Source organism: Salmo salar, chromosome ssa07 (assembly GCF_905237065.1).
Source record: "Salmo salar chromosome ssa07, Ssal_v3.1, whole genome shotgun sequence".
Classification (NCBI taxonomy): domain Eukaryota; kingdom Metazoa; phylum Chordata; class Actinopteri; order Salmoniformes; family Salmonidae; genus Salmo; species Salmo salar.
In genome coordinates, this window is record NC_059448.1 from 47,529,079 (window position 1) to 47,556,550 (window position 27,472).

The window sequence follows — 27,472 nt, forward strand, 5'->3', positions numbered from 1 at the left end:
GTCCTCTTGCTCAGTTGGCCCCGGGGCCTCCCACTCCTCTTTCTATTCTGGTTAGAGCCAGTTTGCGCAGTTCTGTGAAGGGAGTAGTACACAGAGTTGTACGAGATTGTCACAGGCGTCGATGAACGGTGACCAAAATGCAGCGGGTATAGTGCTCATCTTTCTTCTTTATTTGAAAGAACACTCAAAACAAAATAAGCAGACGACGAAACAGTTCCATAAGGCACACAGGCTATACAGAAAATAACCACCCACAAGAACACAGGGAAAAACAGGCTGCCTAAGTATGGCCTCCAATCAGAGACAACGAAAGACACCTGCCTCTGATTGGAAGCCATACCTGGCCACACATAGAAGAAAAAAAACATAGAAATAGAAAACTAGGACCAAAATCCCCTAGAACCAAAAAACCCCAAAACACACAAAACAAACACCCCCTGCCACGCCCTGACCATACTACAATTACAAATTACCCCTTTACTGGTCAGGACGTGACAGAAATCTTCAATTTCTCCCATGGAACAGCCTTCATTTCTCAGAACAAGAATAGACTGACGAGTTTCAGAACAAAGTTCTTTGTTTCTGGCCATTTTGAGCCTGTAATTGAACCCACAAATGCTGATGCTCCAGATACTCAACTAGTCTAAAGAAGGTCTGTTTTATTTCTTCTTTAATCAGAACAACAGTTTTCAGCTGTGCTAACATAATTGCAAAAGGGTTTTCTAATTATCAATTAGCCTTTTAAAATAATAAACTTGGATTAGCTAACACAGGAGTGATGGTTGCTGATAATGGGCCTCTGTACGCCCATGTAGATATTCCATTAAAAATGTGCCGTTTCCAGCTACAATAGTCATTTACAACATGAACAATGTCTACATTGTATTTCTGATCAATTTGATGTTATTTTAATGGACAAAAAATGTGCTTTTCTTTCAACAACAAGGACATTTCTAAGTGACCCCAAACTTTTGAACGGTAGTGTAGGTTGTGTTTAATCGTATAGGTCTATTGCATTAATCATCATCAGTCAGGACTCTACATTACAGAGTTATGACACAAACAACATTGGCAATGAAATTATGTCTTGCAGGAAGGGTTAGCCTACTTTTCAGGTAAATGCCCAGTGCAGTCAAAATTAGATTTTTCCTGTGTTTTGTATCATTGTACAACAGCTGATGAAACTAACACTGTAAAAGTGTGAACAAAATTCCTAAGAGTAGCTGGTTGAAAATACAGTCAATTTGGTATTTGGTATTTTATTAGGTTCCCCATTAGTTGTTGCAAAAGCAGCAGCTACTCTTCCTGGGGTACACACAAAACATGAAACATAATACAGAATGACATAATACAGAACATCATTAGACAAGAACAGCTCAAGGACAGAACTACATACATTACCGTTAATACATTTGATTAATAGAATCAATAACAAAGAGAGTTCCAAACCTCTCTGCCAATAACACCTAGTTTTCAGTTTCCCCCTCCCCACAATATTATTGCTTCAGAAATAGTATTTAGCTAAAAAGCCATTTTCATCCATTTTAATGGAAATCTATTAAAGTCAACTACTTATATGTTCACCAGAAATTATTTGATATTGATATAAAATGACTGCATTGGGCCTTTAAAAACATTCTACAATATGGCCTGATTTTGAAATGCAGTTATGGACCACACATGAGAATGCCTTATTCCTGGGATCACGACATTTACATTTAATGTGAATTTACATATTTCCAAAGTTTGTGTCTTGAATAGTGTTATCCATGATGAATTCTCTCATTTGTTTCATTGCTTCAGTAACCTTTATCACATATCATTTACAGTATTATATTGCTTGACTGGAGTGGAAAATTAATCTTGGTTCTTACCGTGGCATTAATCAACCAATGGTGGTACTCAGAGTAAATAGTTTGAATTATCAGAATTCTGTTTCCTGTCCTGTGCAAGCTATTCAATATAGAGCTGTGGAAAAAATAGATTTTACCTCTCAAGAGTTTTATTTCCATTGTACATTGCGAGAGGCACTTGGGTCCGAAAGGCATTGTATCAGATAATAGCTTTGCAAAATGGAGATTTCATCCTCCTCTCATTCCAATGGCATTGTATTTGCTTGCTGAATAGCAAGTTATTACCACAATACTACCAGTGGGCTTTAAGAGAAGTAAACTTTGAACTAAACTTTGCAACATACTTCAACACTTTTTGGATACATTTGCCCAAGGCATTCTGCTCCTCTCACAGTTATTTAGTGAGTTGCCATTTTCATTTGGGATGATGTGATACTAAAGGGCTAGGCTTGATTCTAAGACCACATGTCAACATAGACATACAGTAGACAAGCCAATCAGCTGTGCCCTGGGCGTAGCCACAGGGAACACAGATAACCTATCAACTCAAAGGGCTAGGTGAATGTCCAATCCCAGAGCATACAGCAGTTTGCCAGTGGCACATCACTAATGAATGCCAATTGATCCCATTTATTGAAAGAATATGGTGCATATCTCTCCATATCACAAGTGGGTTGCAGATGCACTTGTCATAGGATCAACAAGAGTGCAATACATGATAAGAGCAGCAGTATTCTCTCGTGGACAGACTACGTAACATAAATGCTGTTAGAGGCTATGGGATGAGAAGACAAACAAACAGAGTAGTTTAGGTACTTGGGTTTTTCATCACTGGTTATTTGGATGTATCAGGATTGGGCGAATATGGTGAGAGTTTCTGTTTACGAGGGTGTAGACTTCGCAAGTCGCCTTAGTACAATTTCTAACACGTCTCCCCGAGAACTTCATCTAGCATCTGGATTAACTGAGATTAGAGCAATAGTAGCCACACAATGTAGCATAGTGTTTTCAACTCTCTTGTGGGAGATGAAAGTGAGACAAGCATTGAAACAACAAACTGTTGAAAAGTACAGTGCCTTCAGAATGTATTCACACCCCTTAACTTTTTCCACATTTTTTTGTGTTACAAAGTGGGATTAAGATGGATTTAATAGTATTTTTTTTTGTCAACGATCTTAATAAAATACTCTGTAATGTCAAAGTGGAAGAAAAATTCAAAGATTTGTAAAAAATAAAATAAAAAATCAAACACTAATATCTTGATTAGATAAGTATTTAACCCCCTAAATCAATACATGTTAGCACCTTTGGCAGAAATTTACAGCTGTGAGTCTTTCTGGGTAAGTCTCTTTGGGCCCGATTCCGACTTAGGCATAATTTTCTTTCTTACACACAGCTTTCCTACGCACATCTCAGTAGTTGGTATTCAGATTTACCTTATGAAGGTGCGTAACAGGCTTTGCAGGCATGGTTCCCTTGCGAGTGCTGAATAAACGTAATTTGACTGCTGAAAACCCTCCTACTTGCTGGCCAACAGATTTTCTCGTGGAGTTTTCATTCAAGCCTGTATCTTTGTATTGACTGGTGTAAATTTGCAAACATTTCTAATGTTTTCATTTTGTCATTATGGGGTATTGTGTGTAGATGGGTGAAAAAAAAAGATTTAATACATTTTGAAATAAGGTTGTAACACAACAAAATGTGGAATGTCGAAGGGTATGAATACCTTCTGAAGGCACTGTATAAACAAAAAGTTATTTCTTATTTATTGATACAAATTTTAATTGCAACGTTTCCCACAGCTGCTACACAAAAGATTAGAAGCATTTAAATCTCACTCAACGTAATTTACTTCCTCAAGAACACAATACATTCAGAAAAGCATGTCTGACCTCGTACTCAAGTCACTTCTTAAGAACATTTCAGTGTCCAAGAACATTTTTCTCTGAGACTTTGCCCAACATTTTAACTGTCACTGGAACGGATAGAGATCTTTATAAGATTGCTGAAATGCATTCTACTAATTAATCTGGAAAAGTAAAACCATGCAAATGAGGTCAAACTCCTTTCTGATGGGTTTGAAGCGAGGTAATTAATTTTTTAAAGCTAATGGCTTTCCTTTTTTCTTAAAAATATTGTCTTTGTGTATGTCACATGTGCCAAATATGATTACAAATAGCAAAACAAATAGATTATTAAAATTGTCTCTGACAAATGAATATGGATATTTAGAAGAGTAATTTGTTCTAGTTGTGGAGACAAAAAAGCATTACAGGGAGAAAGGAAACAAACTTCCATCAATCACTTTAAGGTTCTATATGAAAAAAGATGATTCTGAGATAATTGGTTTTAAAGTTCTGAACCCTCATCGGTTTGAATGGTATCAGCAATTTGATCTTGAATTCTTTTGAACTTAACAACATGAATTGGGGAGTTTAGAGTACTATATAGGAATTGAACAGAACAAGGCTATGTCAATAACTACATTTTGACAAAAATGCAGATAGAACCTTATAGTCCGAATCTCTAGATTTGTTTAATTTGAGTACATTTTTCTTTACAAATAGGCCATTGTAAATGCATATGGCCTAGCCCCAGATTCCAATTCCAATTGTAATTGTGTCTTCTGCAATCACGTTATGTAGAGCATTATGATATCGAGTTTAGTACTCAATCTGAAAAAATTACTAGAGTGAATTTCAGTTGCACATGTGAGTAATAATATGAAATAGTGATGGGCATATCTGAGTCTTTTCGATGAGCTGAAACTCTTGGCTCCGTTCACCTTGAAGGTCTGTTCATTTGGCTCCTAAATGGCTCTTTGTTCAGTAGTGCTTAAAAATATAATGTAAAGGCTAGAAAGACGCATACTGTTATCTCAGATTGTGAAATGTGAGTAAACAATTATAATTCCTGACAAAATTAAATCGTTGCAAAAACAGAATTGAGCGTGGACCAGAATAAGGCTTTATCCTATCTATTTGTTACTGCAGATAATCATAGTTTGAAGCTCATAAAGCAGTAGTAGCAGTATGCAAATCAGGGAGCCAAATGAACAGCTCTTTCACAAATGCGATTTGGTTCCTGACGTTCACCAAAAAGAGCCGTTCAGAAAGAGCCGCTAGTTCGCGAACGACCCATCACTAACACGAACATAGCAAATACTAAGGCTGTGTACTGTTAACTTTATTTTGCACATTAAAATAATAATGCTTCTGTTCCCAGGCTGGCCCCAATATAAAAACCATAAGTATTTGTACTTGTAGCATGCGAGTCAATATATTGAAGTAGTATGAGAACATCAAAAATCAAAGTTTCATGAATATATTATATAGTATTTTATATTGCTAATATTTTATGTTTACATTTGTACATAGACCTCACAATGCGAATTCTTGTATATATCTAAAGTTTACTTCTAAGAACATTTGTTGTTGAAAACTTGTTAAAATGAAAATGTTACTGTGTATTTATATGGATCGTTTGGTGATAATTTGTACAGCTCAAGCTTGTGTTTTTGGGTGGCTTTATACACATTCCGTATCAATTGTGGAATGATTTGTCATATTGTAAGCATATCTAAGGCAACCCTCTACTTTTTCGGGACACTCCATGCTTAGGAATTTTGTGCTTTTTAGCTGAGATTGTGTGCATAATGCTAACATCAATAGCATATTAAACAAGAACAGCAATTGCAACTATTTGTCATGAAATGTACAGTTTGTGATAACTTTTGTAACAATTTGCAGTAAACATTTGAAATATAATTTTACTGTATCTGTTTCCTATGTATTTTAAATAAATAAACAAAGAACATATCATGATCTTATGAATTACTGCTGTCAGACATTTTCAGTGCTGAAAAATGTGTGGGTGTATTTGATTGACTGTGTGGTGGATGCATGAATCACTCAGTAGCCTCCTTTAGGAAATTACTCAGCCAAGCACAAAATGTCCCATAAGTATAGTGAGACTGCCCTTATGGAAAACACAATTTGGTGAAAGGATGACCTAACAATGGATACGTACTGTAGTGACCTTAACCAAACACTTGGTGACCTCATATAGAGATTCGGACCACTTGGTGTAATGGTTAAGGTGTTGGCTTGACAGTTGCTGGACCCGGGTTAGAGTCCCGGTTAGGGCTACCCCCCGAATTCACTATAGCCCTTAAATTTAACTCTGGACCTCGAAGTCAGTTCCACTGCTTGTTTTCATTGTTCCCCTCTAATCAGGGACTGATTTAGATTTGGTGGGGCAATTCATTATCAGGTAGAACAGAAAACCAGCAGGTTCCGGACCTCGTAGGGTGAGTTTAATACCCCTGTGCTACAGTATGAAAGATAAGTGCATTTTTTTTCATGTCTGTTTAAGAATAATTACTTCAATTTCCCTGTAATACATTTGCCCATTATGTGACCCTGCAGAGTGGATATCTCTGCAGCTCTGTCGGTGTGTCCCAATAATATCTTCCGCCACCAATCCAATACTTTTAGGTTTGTGGGAAGTAGTGAACGAGTGCACACTTCAGGAATAAGGAGATGTCATTGGGACGTACAATATAACATTATCTAGTGCCACATTGAGTTATGGTATTGTGAAAAGGTCCCAGCACTACACACAATCTCTGAATGGTAGACAGTAAATGTTCAACATATATTCGCTAGACACAACATATCCGGTTTATGCAACCCATACTATGTGCGCTGGATACCGAATTGAGTGCCAGATAAAAATTGGCAACCAGCACTGCACTGATAATAAGCCCATTTACTCAGCAGCTTCACACTCTAAATGACCTGTCTAACCAATGTCCTCAAACAATGTATCAGTATGATGTGTAAAGCAATGTACAAAAACATTTAAGAGTTGAACAGAGTGTCAGGGACAGAGAACTTTTGTCTGGGGATGTTTAATTTGGAATTTTTGCAGTGTCCCTTCTTGCAACGGCGGCAGATGTCCTCGTTTCAGTGGTTGATGGTGTTGTTTTTGTGTGGCAGACAGTGCTGTTGTGCTCACCATGGGTAAGAGGTTGATTTCAGCCCTCCTTTATGGAGCCGCTTCAGTAATGGGCCTCTCGGTGCTCACACGTAGTTTGCCTCCCTTGGATATTCAATTATTAAAGATGGAGGGACGAGTGAAGGAGCCATGGCGCAATTACAGGTGTGATGATGGGAGATGGAGACCAAGATTGGCTGAGGTGAGGTGGGCGGAGGTCAGGCTCTGTTAAACAGCTCTCATATTTAAGGGCTCATTAGGTTTGCTCTGTGATGAGGGTTATGCCGTGAATCATTGGCTTTTCTGTTTCTTTTGTACACATACTGTACCTTACCTATCTTTTTGTCTGTCTCTATAGAAGTCTGTCTTTCCGTCAGTCACCAGATTTGATGGCTTCAATGACAATAACTGTTTCATTTCATTGCTACAGCACGTTTATTGTTGTACGCAACAGGTTCAATTTTGACACCAAGTTCCAGTAAGGATGAGAATGTCATAACATTCACATGTTCAGCACCTCAGTCTCCGTCTTCAGACAGAACAGCACACTGCCAGCTCAAAGGACAGGGAGCTCTGAATGTGTCTCAGATGCTTCCGCCCCTCGGCTCCCCTCGACTAAAAAAAGAAACCTCATCAAAGTGCGACAAAGCATGTTGGGTATTTAAGTGCACTTTGATCTGGGCGGCGGAGCTGCCGTTCCCTTTATCACTAGGTGAATATAAAAGAGCCATCTGGAAGGGCGGTGTCTGAGACAGCCAGGAAATAAATAAAGACCTGTCTGTATGGAGGTACATCAGACACATGCTAGGGATGCAGGGATACACACCTGGACACGTCTAGAGCAGCAGAGTAAGAGACAAACTAGAGCAGGAAATAAGGATCTGGTCACACAATGAACCTTTTACTGCAGTGGGCTAAATGAGGGTCACACATAGTGATTCTTGGTAGTCTTAAACAAATCTAACTTGAAACAAAAGTATACACCTCACACACATGGTTATGGCTTAAAAGAAAGAAGACACCTGTACCATGTCAGATATAGAGTTGAAATGTATTCAATGTTGAGTTTGCATCCCAATAATACACTTTATATACATCACAGAAAACTGAAATTTAACAAAACTGTTTGACACCTTATTTAAAAATGTTTAAATAATCTTTATTAATGATGAAATGATGAAAATATGAATAACATTCCACCCATGAGGCCAAAGAGAGCGCTGTTGGTCACTGACTGCAGGAAAGGGCTACACACATTCACTTATCAACAAGGAAACTGTTTTGTTTGTGTAAAAAAATACAGTTATCTTAAAATACAATTTCACATTACCTCTACTTTTATGAGCTGGAAAATATATACTCTGAACCTGAAATGTAACAATGAATTAAAACTTTTAAACAAACAGAGGCACAGACAAATCCCTGCATCAAAATCTGTAATCGTTCAGTTGGATATGGAGCCCAGTTGGATATGGAGCTGGATATGGAGCTGGATATGGAGCCCAGTTGGATATGGAGCTGGATATGGAGCCCAGTTGGATATGGAGCTGGATATGGAGCTGGATATGGAGCCCAGTTGGATATGGAGCTGGATATGGAGCTGGATATGGAGCCCAGTTGGATATGGAGCTGGATATGGAGCTGGATATGGAGCCCAGTTGGATATGGAGCTGGATATGGAGCTGGATATGGAGCCCAGTTAGATATGGAGCTGGATATGGAGTTGAATATGGAGCCCAGTTGGATATGGAGCCCATGCTTGGATATGGAGCTGGATATGGAGCCCAGTTGGATATGGAGCTGGATATGGAGCCCAGTTGGATATGGAGCCCATGCTTGGATATGGAGCTGGATATGGACCCAGTTGGATATAGAGCCCATGCTTGGATATGGACCTGGATATGGAGCTGGATATGGAGCCCAGTTGGATATGGAGCCCAGTTGGATATGGAGCCCAGTTGGATATGGAGCTGGATATGGAGTTGGATATGGAGCCCATGCTTGGATATGGAGCTGGATGTGGAGCTGGATATGGAGCCCAGTTGGATATGGAGCCCAGTTGGATATGGAGCTGGATATGGAGCTGGATATGGAGCTGGATATGGAGCCCAGTTGGATATGGAGCTGGATATGGAGCTGGATATGGAACTAGATATGGAGCTAGATATGGAGCTGGATATGGAGCCCAGTTGGATATGGAGCTGGATATGGAGCTGGATATGGAGCTGGATATGGAGCTGGATATGGAGCTAGATATGGAGCTAGATATGGAGCTGGATATGGAGCTGGATATGGAGCCCAGTTGGATATGGAGCTGGATATGGAGCTGGATATGGAGCCCAGTTGGATATGGAGCTGGATATGGAGCTGGATATGGAGCCCAGTTGGATATGGAGCTGGATATGAAGCTGGATATGGAGCCCAGTTGGATATGGAGCCCATGCTTGGATATGGAGCTGGATATGGAGCCCAGTTGGATATGGAGCCCATGCTTGGATATGGACCTGGATATGGAGCTGGATATGGAGCCCAGTTGGATATGGAGCCCAGTTGGATATGGAGCCCAGTTGGATATGGAGCCCAGTTGGATATGGAGCTGGATATGGAGTTGGATATGGAGCCCATGCTTGGATATGGAGCTGGATATGGAGCCCAGTTGGATATGGAGCCCAGTTGGATATGGAGCTGGATATGGAGCTGGATATGGAGCCCAGTTGGATATGGAGCTAGATATGGAGCTGGATATGGAGCCCAGTTGGATATGGAGCTGGATATGGAGCTGGATATGGAGCCCAGTTGGATATGGAGCTAGATATGGAGCTGGATATGGAGCCCAGTTGGATATGGAGCTGGATATGGAGCTGGATATGGAGTTGGATATGGAGCCCAGTTGGATATGGAGCTGGATATGGAGCTGGATATGGAACTAGATATGGAGCTAGATATGGAGCTGGATATGGAGCCCAGTTGGATATGGAGCTGGATATGGAGCTGGATATGGAGCTGGATATGGAGCTAGATATGGAGCTAGATATGGAGCTGGATATGGAGCTGGATATGGAGCCCAGTTGGATATGGAGCTGGATATGGAGCTGGATATGGAGCCCAGTTGGATATGGAGCTGGATATGGAGCTGGATATGGAGCTGGATATGGAGCCCAGTTGGATATGGAGCTGGATATGAAGCTGGATATGGAGCCCAGTTAGATATGGAGCTGGATATGGGGTTGAATATGGAGCCCAGTTGGATATGGAGCCCATGCTTGGATATGGAGCTGGATATGGAGCCCAGTTGGATATGGAGCTGGATATGGAGCCCAGTTGGATATGGAGCCCATGCTTGGATATGGAGCTGGATATGGAGCCCAGTTGGATATGAAGCCCATGCTTGGATATGGACCTGGATATGGAGCTGGATATGGAGCCCAGTTGGATATGGAGCCCAGTTGGATATGGAGCCCAGTTGGATATGGAGCTGGATATGGAGCTGGATATGGAGCCACAGTTGGATATGGAGCTGGATATGGAGCTAGATATGGAGCTGGATATGGAGCCCAGTTGGATATGGAGCTGCATATGGAGCTGGATATGGAGCTGGATATGGAGCCCAGTTGGATATGGAGCTGGATATGGAGCTGGATATGGAACTAGATATGGAGCTAGATATGGAGCTGGATATGGAGCCCAGTTGGATATGGAGCTGGATATGGAGCTGGATATGGAGCTGGATATGGAGCTAGATATGGAGCTAGATATGGAGCTGGATATGGAGCTGGATATGGAGCCCAGTTGGATATGGAGCTGGATATGGAGCTGGATATGGAGCTGGATATGGAGCCCAGTTGGATATGGAGCTGGATATGGAGCTGGATATGGAGCTGGATATGGAGCCCATGCTATTCACAACTGTATTGATCTGTTTGTCATTTGTTCAATTTCTTTTTGCCTCTTTCATTTGAGAGAATGGTGTAATTAGCCTTGACAAGAGAACATTGCAAGAAACTGCACATTGGAATGATTTCACACTAACAATGCTTAAGTCAGTGCAGAAATCAAAGTGACTTGGCTTCCGGAATGGAATGTCACATCACGTTAAAAACATGTATTTTCCGTTCTTTTTGCCACATTTTTTCGTTCCACTTGAAATGAGTAGCCATCATTGTCAGTTCAGCAGAGATTGTTGTTCTGATGGATAATTTTCCATGTTGGGGGATTGATAACATTTAGTGCAATCCACACACGAGTCAGTGGATGAAAAATAGAAAAAGACAAATGGATTCCATTATAGAACTAGTTTTGAATGTTATTATGTAGCATTTTCTATGTGCTGTATATCTATGATTAACTTGGATCTTTTTGGCACTTCACCTCTGACAACGTTACCTCCTGCTACCTTGGTGTAGTGGAGGGTAAACACAGCTTACCCACTTTTTTTTGTGGGACCCTTTGTGGAAAAATGTATTGGAAGTATAGGTAGCGTTACTTTTTTCACTGCAACTGGTGAATCAGAGTTTACCCACATATTTTTTAAACACTACATCACTGTTAGCATATCCTCTATACCATTACAAACAACTTACTGCCCAGGGGTATGACTTCAGGAAGTACAAAATACCTTCCGATACCCTATTACAACATGCAGCAGCTTGATTTGCTTCCGAGTCCAAATGCCTGGCATAGCCAGCTCCATTAGCTAGAGACTACCCAAGACAAGAATAGACTGTTTTCCAGCCTCTCTAAAAGTCGGATGCATCTCACCCCAGGACTCAGCCATCCTTGACAAATGAGAACAAATAAATGTGTGTTGTGTCTCCTCAGTCCTATTTTGAGGGATGTTTACACCAAGTTCCCACAGCGTTTGTAAGAAAAATGCATTTTCAGAGATATGCAGACAATGTTTACAGACATCGTCTTTGAGGCTACCCTTTTCTTATTTCTAAGGGGTGAACAAACATCAGATGTACAGTATCTGCCAAATAATCCCAACAAATTACAATGCAGTAACAGATGCTCATTAGCCCTAGTCAACAGTACAGGCTTTCCCATACAAACAGGTCAAAAATACAATGACTTTGTATCACCGTGAGTCATACCTAATGAGAGTGTAACTTTCTTTTGATTCGCCACAGAACTTCAAGCCTTGAGCTCATAATTGTGGCAGTAGTCAGTCAGTCACACATTGCGGTGGCACCACCAATGAAAGGCACCTTGTTGCAGGACTCTGGCCTGTGGAGTGGGCCCCGGCCAGCACGATGACCTGTCACTTTAATTGCAACGCTGTCACTCAGGCCGAGTGCAGAGATTCCTTTTATTCTCCCATAGCCCCCTTGCTCCTAAAGTGGTGTCTGACACGTGCCACAATGTAAGCATTTCGCCGCGCTCTGACAAGACGATAATAAGAATGACTTACCCCTCCCCTGGACTGGAAGGCATTACGTGTTCTTCTAAGTTTAGAGGGCATAATTTATGGTAATTATAGTGCTTAGAACCAAACAGCTCCAAAAGGATCTTACAGTGTGCACAACTATGCCAGAAAAAAAGAAACAAATGAGCAGAAATAGAGAAAATGTTGGATTTGAATTATTCTTCTCTGCTGATATTTGTTTTATATCAAATGTGTGTTTATAGCTCAATAAAGTTGCTATCCGTAAAGTCAGTGCTAGTAGCGGGGGAAAAAATTAGGGATTATTTATGACTCTTTGAAGAGGTAGGGTTTCAGATGTTTTCGGAAAATGGGCAGGGACTCTGCTGTCCTAGTTTCAGGGGGAAGCTGGTTCCACCATTGGGGTGCCAGAACAGAGAAGAGCTTGGACTGGGCTGAGTGGGAGCTGCCATCCCCTAGGGGTGGGAGAGACAAAAGACCAGAAGTGGTACAACGGAGTATTCGGATTGGGGTGTTGGGTTTGAGCATAGCTTGAAAGTAAGGAGGGGCAGTTCATCTTGCTGCTCAGTAGGCAAGTGCCATGGTCTTGAAGTGGAGGAATAAGGAGGGAGGAGAAGGTGAAAAAGAGTTTCCTAGGGTTAGAGTGATAGAAAGTGGCTTTAGCAGCGGGTACAGAGGAAGAGACGCTTGAGAGGAGGGTGTGAAAGGATGGTAGGTCCTCCAGAAGTTTCGTTTTCCTCAATTTTCACTCAGCTGCCCTGTTCTGTAAGCTCACAATGAGTCACTTGGCCTCTGAGCAGAAGGGGAGGGCTGAGACAGCCAGGAAGAAAGGGGACAGAGCGAGTCAGAGGATGCGTAAAGGAAGGAAAGTAGGGTCGAGGGAAGCAGAATGAGGAGACAGGAGGGAGAAGGATTTAGCAGAAGGGAGAGATGATAGAATAGAAGAGGAGAGAGTAGTGGGAGAGAGAGAGCGAAGATTGTGATGACACATGACCATCTGGGCAGGGGCTGAGTGGGTGGGGTTGGAGGAGAGAGAGACAGAAAAGTAGTGATCATTAATAGTGAACTGGAGGGGGGTTGCGACGAGATTAGTAGGTGAACAGCCTCTAGTAAAGATGAGGTCAAGCATATTGCCTGCCTTGTGAGTGGGAGAGGTCTGGGGAAGGGTGAGGTCAAAAGAGGCAAGGAGGAGAAAGTAAGACGTTGAAAGAAATGAATCGAAGGCAGATGTTGGGAGATTGAAGTGGTCCAGTGCGATGAGCGGTGAGCCATCGTCAGGAAATGAGTTTATCAAGGTGTCAATCTCATTGAGGAACTCTCCAAGGGCACCTGGTGGGCGATAGATGACATGAAAAATTACACTTGAGTGGACAAGTGATAGTGACAGCATGGAATTCAAATGAGGAGATGGACAGATGGGTGAGGGAGAGAAGAGGAAATCTCCACCTAGGACAACTGAGTAGCCCTGTGCCACCACCGCGATGACCAGTTGCTCTCGGACTAGGAGAGAACACGGAGTCAAATGAAAAGAGAGCAGCTGTGTGATCCATGTCTCCGTCCAGGGGCAAAAAGTCTAGAGACTGAAGGGCAGCATAGGCTGAGATGAACTCGGCGTTTTTGACCGCAGATCGGCAGTTCCAAACATTGCAAGAGACCAGGAATTCCACATAGGGTACACTAAATTAGAAGGGTTGTAGCCAAGGGGTGGGGAGCGTGTGTAAAGCCTACAGGAAGAGGAGTGGACAGGTAATGAAAACACACACATAGTTGACAAAGCTACAAAAGAGCAAAATTAGATCATCTGTAAATAGCTAGGTAAACTATTAACCATGTATTACAGATAAGTCGCTTGAAAGGAAGAAAAGCTGCAGTAATTTAACTTCCCACTAGTGCCTAAAATGCACTAGCGGGAAGTCTAAAGTAAAATAAAGTTTTGTATGGGTCTTTATATTTTGTATGCCTCAGTGTAATGTGAATGGCATAAACAAACATAAAAAATGTAGGTTATGCCAATGTGTAAATCACGACAAACTACGGCCTCCCTTGGTCAGTCTGACCAGACACAGGAGAAGGTGAAGCTTCTCATCTCTTTCTGATGAGGATAATATGTACACTGGACAGAGATGTTTTGATCTCTCAGTAAGGGTACCAGATAGCTTAACTTCCTTTTGATCCACAACATGGATAAAAACAGGCTAAAGAGGGGTGGTTTCATTAGTCTCCTTGTTAATGAAAGCTACCAAGTAGCAGTGTTTTCTGCGGTGATGTCCTTTACTAAACCCCCCTTTTGGCATTTTGATGCATCTATAGTCAGCGTTGGCTAACAGCTCCACATTGGCCTATTGATGCAACATGTCATTAAAGCTTTGTCATTTCCTGTGCGTCTGACAGTTCCTGGCATTCACTCAGCAGAGCTGCTGTTAGAAGAGGACTTGGAGGAGAGACGACTGGCCTAACGACAACAAACCATCTGCTACATCAGCTACAATTTAGGGGAAATTGCCAAGAATAAACTCATTGTGCCCTCAGATTGTTAATATTAACGAGGTAGACGCTGGGGGATTTGGAGCATTTATCTAAACGATAAAGATACAATAGGGACGTGGCATGCTATGACACCTGATGCTGTTCTCTCTAATAGGATGAGAAACAATCCAACAAGCAGCCGTCTGTTTCCGATCTGGTGATTTCAATAAATTATCTCATAAAATATCATTCCAAATGCATCCATATATAAACATTGCTGCTTTCAATACAGTAAATCTGTGTTATGCCAAAACAGAGATTAAAATGCAATGCACACTGATTAAGTAAAGTCCAGGACCTATTACTGATTACCTGTCTCATTCTTACTGACAGTTGTGGCTGCTTTGTGTGATGTATTGTTGTCTCTACCTTCTTGCCCTTTGTGCTATTGTCTGTGCCCAATAATGTTTGTACCATGTTTTGTGCTGCTGCCATGTTGTGTTGCTACCATGCTGTGTTGTCATGTGTTGCTGCCATGCTATATTGTTGTCTTAGGTCTCTCTTTATGTAGTGTTGTCTCTCTTGTCGTGATGTGTGTTTTGTACTATATCTTTATTGAATTTCTTTTTAATCCCAGCCCCCGTCCCCGCAGGAGGCCTTTTGCCTTTTGGTAGGCAGTCATTGTAAATAATAATTTGTTCTTAACTGACTTGCCTAGTTAAATAAAGGTTAAATAAAAAAATAATATAAAAGTAAAAATAAAAGTGATATACATTTCCTTGGTGGCAGCACTATTATATATTACTGTATATAAGAGGCAAAAGCTAGTAATGACACTTCAACACAAAGCTCTCTATATTGTGTTAAAAAAAGTATTATTCTGGATGTACTCTGTGGTGGACGGCTGTTTGATTGACCAGTGAAACGGGTACAGAGGGTGAAAGGTGAACTGATAAATGACATTGGATCAGTGACAGACACCTGGCAGCCTGCCCTATTTTCTCAATTAGAAGAACCATTGTCAAAAAAGGACTCTACAGTGACATCATTATAAATGTGTATATTCTAACTTGTTTTATTATTGGAAGACATGGGCATCACTTTATTTTTGTCCCCCACGATGAGGAGGGGAGGGGACTGTGTGTCTGTCTACGTCTTTTTTTTTTTTTTATGTGTACGTATATGATGATTGCGCTGTGTCATTGTTGGTTTGGTCTGTATGGAAAATGTCAAATAAAATGTTTGAAAGAAAGAACCATTACAGGTAAAAAGGTTGATGAAGGTTGATTCCAGACTGTTATATAAAGCCATCCCACTAAAACCCAACCGGCGTTTTATAGATGGCACTTGGGATTGGCAATGCTCAATGATCAGAGTTACGACCATCTGTCACGGTTGTCGTAAGAACGGGACCAAGGTGCAGCGTACGTAGAGTTCCACATCTTTAATATCAAGTGAAACTTCAGAAAAACAAAACAATAAACGAACAACAAAACGTCACTATGTGGTGCACATGCACAAACACAAAATAATATCCCACAAAGCAGGTGGGAAAAGGGAACCCTTAAGTATGATCCCCAATTAGAGACAACGAACATCAGCTGCCTCTAATTGGGAACCATACCAAGAGCACCAAGATAGAAATATATAACCTAGAGCACCCCCTAGTCACGCCCTGACCTACAACACCATAGAGAACCAAGGGCTCTCCATGGTCAAGGCGTGACACCATCTTATATAACATGGTGTTTTGCACGGTGGTCATGACAACACAAAAGTAACAGAAGCAGGTATTTCGTTTCATTGCTGTTATTGCATTAATTATTAATATTGCAATAATGTGATATAATTCTGTATCTTGACATGTACCTTGAAGGCGGCTTAGTATTTTTCCTGACTGTTTCCCTACTTTATTATTATCCCAGGTTTCAGTGCAATATGAATGATCTAATCCACAAGGGTAGATATACAGTGCCTTCAGAAAGTATTCACACCCCTCAACTTTTTCAACACATTTTAATGTTACAGCCTGAATTTAAAATTGATCAAATTTAGATTTTTTTGGGGTCATTGGCCTACACACAATACCCATAATGTCAAAGTGTTTTAAGACATTTTTACAAATTAATAAAAAATGAAAAGCTGAAATGTATTGAGTCAATAATTATTCAACTCCTTTGTTATGGCAAGCCTAATTAGGTTTGGGAGTAAAAATGTACTTAACAAGTCACATAATAAGTTGTATGGTCCCTCAGTCGAGCAGTGAATTTCAAACAAAGTTTCAACCACAAAGACCAGGGAGGTTTTCCAATGCCTCGCAAAGAAGGGCACCTATTCGTAGATAGATCAACATAAGAAAAGCAGATATTGGATATCCTTTTGAGCATGGTGAAGTTATTCAATACACTTTGGATGATGTATCAATATACCCAGTCACTACAAAGATACAGGCGTCCTACCTAACTCAGTTGCCGGAGAGGAATGAAACCACTCAGGGATTTCACCATGAGGCCAATGGTAACTTTGAAACAGTTACAGAGTTTAATGGCTGTGATTGGAGAAAACTGAAGATGTATCAACAACATTGTAGTTACTCCACAATACTAACCTAATTAACAGAGTGAAAAGAAGGAAGCCTGTACAGAATAAAAATATTCCAAAACATGCATCCTGTATGCAACAAGGCACTAAAGTAATACTGCAATTTACTTTTTTGTCCTGAATACAAAGTGTATAAAACATTTATGGAATTGACCACAGGCAAAATCCTAGAGAAAAACCTGGTTCAGTCTGCTTTCCACCAGACACTGGGAGATGAATTCCCCTTTCAGCAGGACAATAACCTAAAACACAAGGCCAAATCTACACTGGAGTTGATTACCAAGAAGACAGGGAATGTTCCCAAGTGGTGGAGTTACAGTTTTGACTTAAATCTACTCGAAAATCTATGGCAAGACCTGAAAATGGTTGTCTAGCAATGATCAACAACCAATTTGACAGATCTTGAAGAATTTTTAAAAGAATAATGGACAAATGTTGTGCAATCCAGGTGTGGAAACCTCTTAGAGACTTACCCAGGAAGACACACAGCTGTAATCGCTGCCAAAGGTGATTCTACAAAGTTTTGACTCAGGGGTGTGAATACTTATGTAAATGAGCTATTTCTGCATTTAATTTTCCCCAAAAATGTTTTCACTTTGTAATTATGGGGTATTATGTGTAGATGGGTGAGAACAAACATAGATAATTAATCCATTTTAAAAACAACAAAATGTGGCCCTAGCCATCACCCTCCGATCCAACAGGTCCCAGATGTGCTCAATGGGATTGAGATCCGGGCTCTTCGCTGGCCATGGCAAAACACTGACATTCCTGTCTTGCAGGAAATCATGCACAGAAGGAGCAGTATGGCTGGTGGCATCGTTATGCTGGAGGGTCATGTCAGGATGAGTCTGCAGGAAGGGTACCACATGAGGGAGGAGGATGTCTTCCCTGTAACGCACAACATTGAGATTGCCTGCAATGACAACAAGCTCAGTCCGATGATGCTGTGACACACCGCCCCAGACCATGACGGACCCTCCACCTCCAAATCGATCCCGCTCTAGAGTACAGGCCTTGGTGTAACGCTCATTCCTTCAACGATAAATGCGAATCCAACCATCCCCCCTGGTGAGACAAAACCGCGACTCGTCAGTGAAGATCACTTTTGCCAGTCCTGTCTGGTCCAGCGACAGTGGGTTTGTACCGTTGTTGCTGGTGATGTCTGGTGAGGACCTGCCTTACAACAGGCCTTACAACAAGCCCTCAGTCCAGCCTCTCTCAGCCTATTGCGGACAGTCTAAGCACTGATGGAGGGATTGTGCGTTCCTGGTGTAACTCGGGCAGTTGTTGTTGCCATCCTGTACCTGTCCCGCAGGTGTGATGTTTGGATGTACCGATTCTGTGCAGGTGTTACACGTGGTCTGCCACTGCGAGGACGATCAGCTGTCCGTCCTGTCTCCCTGTAGCTCTGTCTTAGGCGTCTCACAGTACGGTCATTGCAATGTATTGTCGTGGCCACATCTGCAGTCCTCATGCCTCCTTGCAGCATGCCTAAGGCACGTTCACACAGATGAGCAGGGACCCTGGGTATCTTTCTCTTGGTGTTTTTCAGAGTCAGTAGAAAGGCCTCTTTAGTTTCTTAAGTTTTCATAACTGTGACCTTAATTGCCAACCGTCTGTAAGCTGTTAGTGTCTTAACGACCGTTCCACAGGTGCATGTTCATGAAATGTTTATGGTTCATTGAACAAGAATGGGAAACAGTGTTTAAACCCTTTACAATGAAGGTCTGTGAAGTTATTTGGATTTTTACGAATTATCTTTGAAAGACAGGGTCCTGAAAAAAGGAAATTTATTTTTTTGCTGAGTTTATAATATTCAGACTGGCTGATACAGGCTCATCAGTAGGAGAGACAGACACACTGCTGTTATCTGCTAAGAGATTTCCCCTGATTGCAGCTCATCTAGAACACACAGTATTGATTTCCTATTAACTCTATTCTCATATCCGTGGAAAGAGACTGCTAGGCCTGATGATAAGGTGGTGAAAGGTAGGGGTTAAGGAGGCGGACCGAAGTTATTAACTTCTTATTTTACCTGTATTCATTACATTATCTTGTTTTTGGACAGGAATTGCTTCAATCTTGTATTTGTAATAAGCTTTGACAAAGATTTTATTGTACATTTTGTATTTCTGAATTTCCATTTGAAATCCAGTGGATGAAAAACCAGAAACAAACTGAACAGAGGGGGCCTATGGAGCTGTCAGTGTCAACCATGGCTGTTGAAACCCTTTTCTTCCACCAGCTACTGCAATCACAGGGAGGAAAGAAGAAAGGTTGTGACGAAAACGTATTGATATAAGTGGCCCAAAATAGACATTTTACCCCGCGGACAACAGCACACTGAAATCAACTTTCATTACACTTCCCACCGCACTGATTTGCTTTGACACGAGCATCCAGTCCCATGAATAACCACGACATGTTAATTCATGTTTACTCCGGCGATGGGGATTCTGAACTACACGTCTTCAGAATGAGAGCTGCTCAAGTTTCAGCAGGGTGCCACGTATGGGCATTTGGAGACAGCAAAGGAAACTGGCAGAACATTTTATAGTTGATTATGCGCGGTTGTTATTATCATATTCTCCTGAGTTGTGTACATGGGGATATGGTCTGGGATCAAATGGTATCCTGTGGTTAACAGGGCCTCCATCAGAGAACCCAAACTAATTACCAGAAATAATTAAGAACATTTTATATAGAAAAAAAAACAAATCTCTTCCTACAATTGATCAAGCTAGCTGCAGTATAGGTCATAACGTGCTACTGTCATAACTCCAAAGACATGAATCAACTCTTGTTCTCTCTAGACAGTGTTTGGCCGTGACGCACACAGGCTTCTCTCTAGAGACCTCATCAGCCAAGGGAAAGACACAACGCCACCTGGCTGGTGTTCTGTGTACCCGTGTGCCTGAGCTATCCTGTTCCCCTGTCTCACAGTCACTGCTTCACTAAAGCCTGTCTGAGAATGTGTCTGAGAATAGTAATTAAAGGTTGTGGGAGGGCTTCTCTCTTTCTGTCGTTTAAATTGGAAACCTGAGCCGTCACGGCCATCACTGCGTTATAACCGGCACAACAGGTGCAGTTTGGTGGTACACTCCTGTCACCGGCTCTGAGTCCCAGCAAGTGATAATAACAGGATGGAGCTGGGATCAGAGCCCTCCACTTGTTGGGTTGATTTACATGCTGTGCAGAGATGGCGAGGCGGCGTGAATCACCGGGAGAGACAGTGAGAGGACACGGTGGGAGGACATGAGCGTGACTCTTAATGCAGCTGTTCATCAAGCCCATCGACTCACAGAGAGTTACAGCTTACCTCCCGGCAGCTCACTTATCCACAAATGTCCGTAGCAACAGCTGTGCCGGGAAAATGTCTCAGCATCCCGAAAACACCACAAGCACGCAGAAGAACTCACGCTGGCACTACTAGGACACGAAAGATACCAATGTATCCACACACTACTTACTGGGCTTAGCTAACAATGAATAGTAGATGGATAGCAATTATTCACTAAAGGAAAACTATTTCTCTTTACCATGACGCATAACACCAACAATCCATTAATTGACGAGGCAGCCAGGTCAGTGGGCTGTGTTAGCCCTGACTTGTTCGGCTAACCCCTGCGCTAGCCTAGCAGACAGCTGAATACAGACAGCCGGTATTGTAGAGGAGCTGTGTTTTCTATGAATGAGCTGCCAGACTCCCACTCCTCTAAAGCGATGAGTCATCCATTGGCCCTTTGTCTTACAGTATGTCAGTGGGCTCAGCTGACGGTCCGCTCTTAGGTATAACGGAATGGGTTTATATTTAGCGTACCCACACATGCCAGGGCGCGCGTGCACGCGACACACACACACACACACACACACACACACGTTTGACTCCGTTCCATCGATTCCATTCCAGCCATTATAATGAGCCCGTCCTCCTATAGCCCCTCCCATCAGCCTTTCCTGCTACAAACAAATACATGTCTACGAAAGTAGAAACAACAATACAATAATGCAACAAGACAAAGTGCACTACATCCTCTGAGGTTTTAGGGCTCTGCCTTAATGAATGAGCTTAACTAAAAAAACGCTCTACTCAGAATCTCTGGAACAGAATCTACTGCGCATCTGTTTATTTTGCCACTCAAGTACCCCTCATTTGTGCACTTAAACTGAGACTCACAGGGCGCTAAGTACTGTGTTAAAGCAGTTAGAGATGTCGCATAAAGTTCACAGGGAATACCCATCATAGACTGGGTACACACACGAGATCACCCCTATCATCATGCACATTATAAAGCCTCACTGTCTGCTTGATTGAATGATAGCAGTACATTATTTCCCCCACCTGCAATACAAAGCCAGCTAACTCGCCACTTGAATGTCCTCTGAAAGGCCTATGATGAGTTGGGGAAGTGGTCCTAATGGTATGCATGCTGGAGGAGTGACACAGGCTCTTTAAATGGCCAGAGGGATCAGGGCCTGTAAACTCAGTAGAGACTGGGGAGGAGTGGAGATGAATGTCCCTGTCAGAGGGGATAAATCTTCTTCATACCGCTGGCTGGTAGCAGGTCCCACCTCAATTTGGAGCTGGGTAGAGATAAGCCCTAATGACACTGTCTCCCGGGCAGACTAATTTATCCACAGGCTGGAGAAAAGCAGCTCTGATATCTTCCCTCTGGCGGACGCTGTTTGTGTCACTGCAGTATCTCTGTCTGTGTGTGTATAATGTACAATAAACCTAACATCCAGATAACAAACCAACCCCATATATCTACCTCACAAGTCTCCTGATTAGTCACAATAATCTAGCAAATACAATTAGCCAGATGAGATTGTTACTTCAGTGCCTCGCTGTGGTTCTCCTAATAGCAACTAGTGGGCTCAAATCAAGCCTGTATTGAGGATTCCATACACAGAGGAATTCAAATCAAGCCTATATTGAGGATTCCATACACAGAGGAATTCAAATCAAGCCTATATTGAGGATTCCATACACAGAGGAATTCAAATCAAGCCTATATTGAGGATTCCATACACAGAGGAATTCAAATCAAGCCTATATTGAGGATTCCATACACAGAGGAATTCAAATCAAGCCTATATTGAGGATTCCATACACAGAGGAATTCAAATCAAGCCTGTATTGAGGATTTCATACACAGAGGAATTCAAATCAACCTAATGATTACTTCAAATACAGGTTATTTGATTTGGGTTCAACTCGAGGAAATGTCTCTCCAAATCCACTGTAAAGAGTGGCTACATAATGGATTCAGCCCACTGTTCAGTGGTTGTTGGGTCTCCATAGAGATGAAAAGACAGACTTATAAATGCCAATTGATAGAGGGCATAGCCCAGACACCTGCTGTGATCACAAGATGTTTGAAGTTTCTGTCCTTTACCTGCGTTTCAATCTCTGTCCATTCTAAATCGAAGAGGCTCCTTACTCTTATAATTACTATAGGCCCACTGATGTGTCCTTTAGTATACCAGGGACAGTATGTACCACATTCCCCTTGAAATAACGGTTGAGTCACAGATGCAATAACACCTCGGCTGTGTGAGTGACACAGCACATTATACTTTGGGACTGAAATGCGGTGGGTAGCCCTGACTTTCTCAGACACCTTTCCTCACACAAACAGACAATAGTCTCTTCTACTGCGCTTAGTGGTTGTTATTCACACTTAGCTTGACAGAAACATCGGCACAGATTGCAAAGTTCTGTGTTATTATAAGTTGTTTAACCAACTAAAAGTTGCGCTTTTGTAAACAAAAGGCTTCATCAGATATTTAGCGCTCGCTCCCGAACCCCAGCAGATTGGAAGTGTTATTTCTCTATCAGTAATTACTCACAGGCTATCTAATCATGACTCCATTCAACCAATTAAAGGCCACTTTCCACTACTGAAAATGGTCATCATTTAAAGGCAGCATGCAAAACCTGCAACACATAGGCCCCTAATGAACCTACAGGTGGAGGCCTACAGTACAGTGGCATATGGCATCAGCACAGCATGCTGTCCTTCCAACCACCCACCAACCTTCTCTTTCTAAGTCTAATCATGGATCCACATCTACGTCTAACAAACAGATTTCCTGTTCATAACTAGTATCAACTAAGTGATTCTCTGTGCGATTCTCTGTGCACCTTATGACAAGGGCAGTGTGTGTGTTGTATATGAGTGTGTTGTGTGGTGTTGTGTGTGTATGTGAGAGAGTGACAGCTGTCAGTCACTGTGTGCCCAGAGTGTCCTTTGGCCTCCACCGGGCCATAATGAGCAGGTGACCCTGCAGCTGCTGTCACTCCTCACACTCACACACACACACACACACACACACACACACACACACACACACACGCGCAGGGATGCATGCTCGCACACACGCACATACAGATCTAGCCTCTAATCACACAAACAGGGTCACGTTTCAACAGTGCATGTGCCTCCCAACACACTAACAGGAACATTTTAGGGTTTGAAATGCTAATTGATGCAGATTAGCTCTGGTTAGAGCTATATTGTTTTCAAGATGCTCTTGAACAAGCATGCAAACTTTTGATTGGGAACCATGTGTCATTCTGTCAGTTGATGTGAGATTGTTGAGCTAGGGTATAAGACAGTACATTTCCTTTCACATTATCCGTAGTGGGCGAAGATAAATGACTATAGTGTACACATAACTAGCAGTTACAGCTTGTCAGTTGAACCCAATAACTATATGCATAATCCTTTAACCTAAACAAAGCACCTATAAATTATCATAAAACATGACAAAATTCAGCGACAATGGATTTTCATTCCATGAATTCAATGCTCACACACATCCCCACATGGACTTGCTTGCTGACGCAGTGACTAACTCAAACTGAATCTAGTAAGTAGATCAACTGCCTCAGAACTGATCCTGTCTGAGATGTCGTCAATCCAGACGTTTCTACACTTCCATCAATATCAACTTCCAGCCCTTTCAGCCGAGTGGGGAGGGAGTTGGCCTACTAAACAGTCTCCATGGACACCTGTTGGCATATAGCAACGCCTGGAAGGCTTTCATTTGTTCTTATGGTTACAAGCAGCTCTCGGCAATAGTGAGGCCAGCCTAAACGACAATCAAAACTGGATGGCATAAATATATTGTCCCCAATTGCATTCCCTATTATGACACAGCTTTCATTTCAGTTCATTGATTTGTTGTTGCCAAGTGACAATTTGATTGTTTTTCAGAACAGTTCAGAAGTTGAGGGGAGAATTTCCAGTACAACAGGTAATTGTGAAGCACAGAGATAAGGGTTCACAAGTGTAGAGGAAAATGGGAGGGGAGGAAACCTCTTATGGATGAGGTATGCACAGTACTCATTTTGTCAATGAGTGCCAAGTTATGCATGCTATAGATGGTGTAAAGAAAAGGTACAGTCACACGTTCAACTGTAACCTGGTCACTTAGTGCCCTCTAGTGATTGTCCAGACTACTGTCTCCAGTAAGTACAAAACAGCCCCCATACCACCCAACTCCAGCTACATAACTTCTCAGTAGTGCAAGTACATCTCATAATGTTTGTTGATACTCTTTAGCACTAAAATTGGTTGAGTAAATTATACCGCCTCATATAATGGATTGATATGTATTATCTCCAGGCTGCATCACATCCGGGTGTGATTGGGAGTCCCATTGGGTGGCACACAATTGTCCCAGCGTCGTCCGGGTTTGGACGGGGTAGGCCATCATTGTAAATAAGAATTTGTTCTTAACTGACTTGCCTAGTTAAATAAAAGGTTAAATACAAAAATACAGTACATCATTGCCATTGACTACCATAGATGCATCCATTATGTCTCCTGTTGATTGAAGGTGGATGGCCCGAGATGCCTGACTGTAAACAGCCATCAATAGAATGACATCTATCACTCAGAGGGGCAGTTAAGATAGTGGGCTCCACAGAAATAGAATTCTGGATTATGGGTACACTCAATATGGCCACCAGTCCACCCAACAGCCACCCATTGACTTGGATGGGGATTCCCCTTATCGGAATTTGAACCCATAGTTAACTCCTTCTGGCCAAGTCAATACAACTGCATTCCCCACCCTGAGCATGGCAGAGACTAAATTAGCTCTTTACAGTTCCATCTGAGCCACGTTTCAACCCTCAGAAACGGACCAAGACAAACAAATAAACATTCATGAGGTGTATGTTAATGTGTAAAAAAAACATTTTGCAATGTAGTACATTATCCTTTGGCGAGATGGCTTGCATATGACTGTTTCAGTAACCCTCACAGTAGAAAGAGAGGAATTTAACTGACCAGCTACAAAGACTGCTTAGGTATAATAACAACCTAAACAGCACCCAACATTCACACATTTTATTAGAATGATCACTCAAAACTGTATTAACAGCATTCAAACAATTAGCTTGATCTGTGAATACGATATCAGTAATCATATACCTCGTGAACCATATGAAAATGTTTACATCAGACAACTACAGTCACCAAAGAAAATGACAGCCTGTGCAAAATCTCTAAATACATTATGTAGGCTGATCAGTTATAGACCTGCTAAGCTAACGTTATACTGTAGAAACCCCCAAACAAACAAACAAGCAGGCCTATACCCAATCCTCAGGAAATATGATAAAGCAGAAGCAGTTGGTTGTACCTAAAACGGTCCAAAGACAGCTAGGCTAATCTGATCATGTTGGGGTCGTTGCTGTGTGACTAACGTAACTTCTTCGCCCCGCGGGTCGCCTTGGCCACCTTGGAGCCCCTCTGGTGGTCGCTGACGCGGTTCCGCAGCACGTTCACGTCGTACTTCTGCCTCTTCAGCTTCTCGGCCAGGTCAAACTGCTCAGCGTGCAGCTGGCGCAGCCACTGCCAGAGCTCGCGGGACTTCTCCACCAGCCTCTCCTGGTTGAGGTGGTCGATGTTGAGGGGCTTGCGGCGTTCCAATAGAGCCTTGGTCTTCTTCTCGCGCCCCGTCAGCTTCCTGCCCTTCTTCACGTCCCCCTTCTGTATGTAGCCGCCGAACGCCTTGTTGGAGAAGACGTTCTTCTTCCTGGCATCCTCCTCGGCGCGGAGTTTGGCCTCCTCTTCCCGGCGGGTCCGCTCCTCAGCAAGACGGGCCTGGCGCTCAATGTTCTGCTCGGCCCGCACACGCTGCTGCTCAGCACGGTCGGCACGGCGGCGCTCGATGCGGCTGCGGAGGGCCACCAACTCTTCCTCCTCTTTCTGGCGGCTGGAGAAGTGCATCTCGATCAGGCTCTGCAGGTCATTGAAGTCCTTCTCCAGCCTCTTGCGGTGGAGGTCATCAAAGTCTAACTTCTCGCCGTCGGGTAGCTTGGGAGGAGCGATGTTGGTAATGTACTTGGTCCGTGGCTTGGTCTCCCCCTCGCTCCCCTCAACGTGTTCCCTCTCCTCATCTTCCTCATCCTCCTTCTGCTCTTCTTCAGCCTCCTCTTCCACCTCAGGTGCCTCCTCTACTTCTTCCTCCTCATCATCCTCGTATTCCTCCACAATATCCTCTGTGTCAGACATGATGTTAAGCCTGCCTCTGAGACAGTCAAGAAGTCAAGGAAGAAAGACCAGCGGAGACACACACAATACACACACAGAGACCAACTTGTGTCCTAACAGTCAAGAGGAGAAGTGAAGTGAACTTTCGGGCGTGGCTGCTTGGGCTCTTTTAAGCTTTACCCTGATCATGTGTCCAAACCCCACTGTCTAGCAGAGATGTTCAGACAGATGGAATGGAGTCTATTTTCTCCTTCAACAAGTCTGCCCCCTCCCCTGAACCCCGACCTCAGACTCTCCCCATCATTCCTTTCTAAGGACAATCGGAGTGCCCTATTTCAGACGCACAACAGATGCACTCAGGTGCCACTCAAACCTGTGCTCTCCTTCAAGCCCACAATTGAATGTATGCATCACAGTCACAGCATGATTTTTGTCGGCATCAAGTGAAGTTCTTACTCATATACTATGGGGTTATTTATGCACTTGGTCATCAAGAGGAAGAAAAAGAGAGACAGAGTATATGGTAAGTACACCTGTAAAAAAAAGTCATAGTGATCAAATAATCAAAGGGATGAAGTTTCCTAATTTCAGTTTAGAAGAATGAAGAGTAATAGTTTAATAGTGGAATGGTCACTATATCAATAAATATACAATGA

The 27,472-nt window shown here is 42.4% G+C and overlaps 1 protein-coding gene across 1 annotated transcript; it reads right to left on the reverse strand.

Annotated features, from left to right (window-relative positions):
- Window positions 1-25,652: 25,652 nt before the first annotated feature.
- On the reverse strand, window positions 25,653-26,982 carry LOC106609410 (troponin T, cardiac muscle isoforms-like). Its single transcript, XM_045722121.1, has one exon. It carries the CDS (start codon window positions 26,835-26,837, stop codon window positions 26,022-26,024), a length of 816 nt encoding a protein of 271 aa, XP_045578077.1. The 5' UTR covers window positions 26,838-26,982; the 3' UTR covers window positions 25,653-26,021.
- Window positions 26,983-27,472: the final 490 nt, after the last annotated feature.

Excerpts from the sequence above, each read along its gene's own strand:
- LOC106609410 (XM_045722121.1), bottom strand. The coding sequence starts at position 26,837 with ATGTCTGACACAGAGGATATTGTGGAGGAATACGAGGATGATGAGGAG.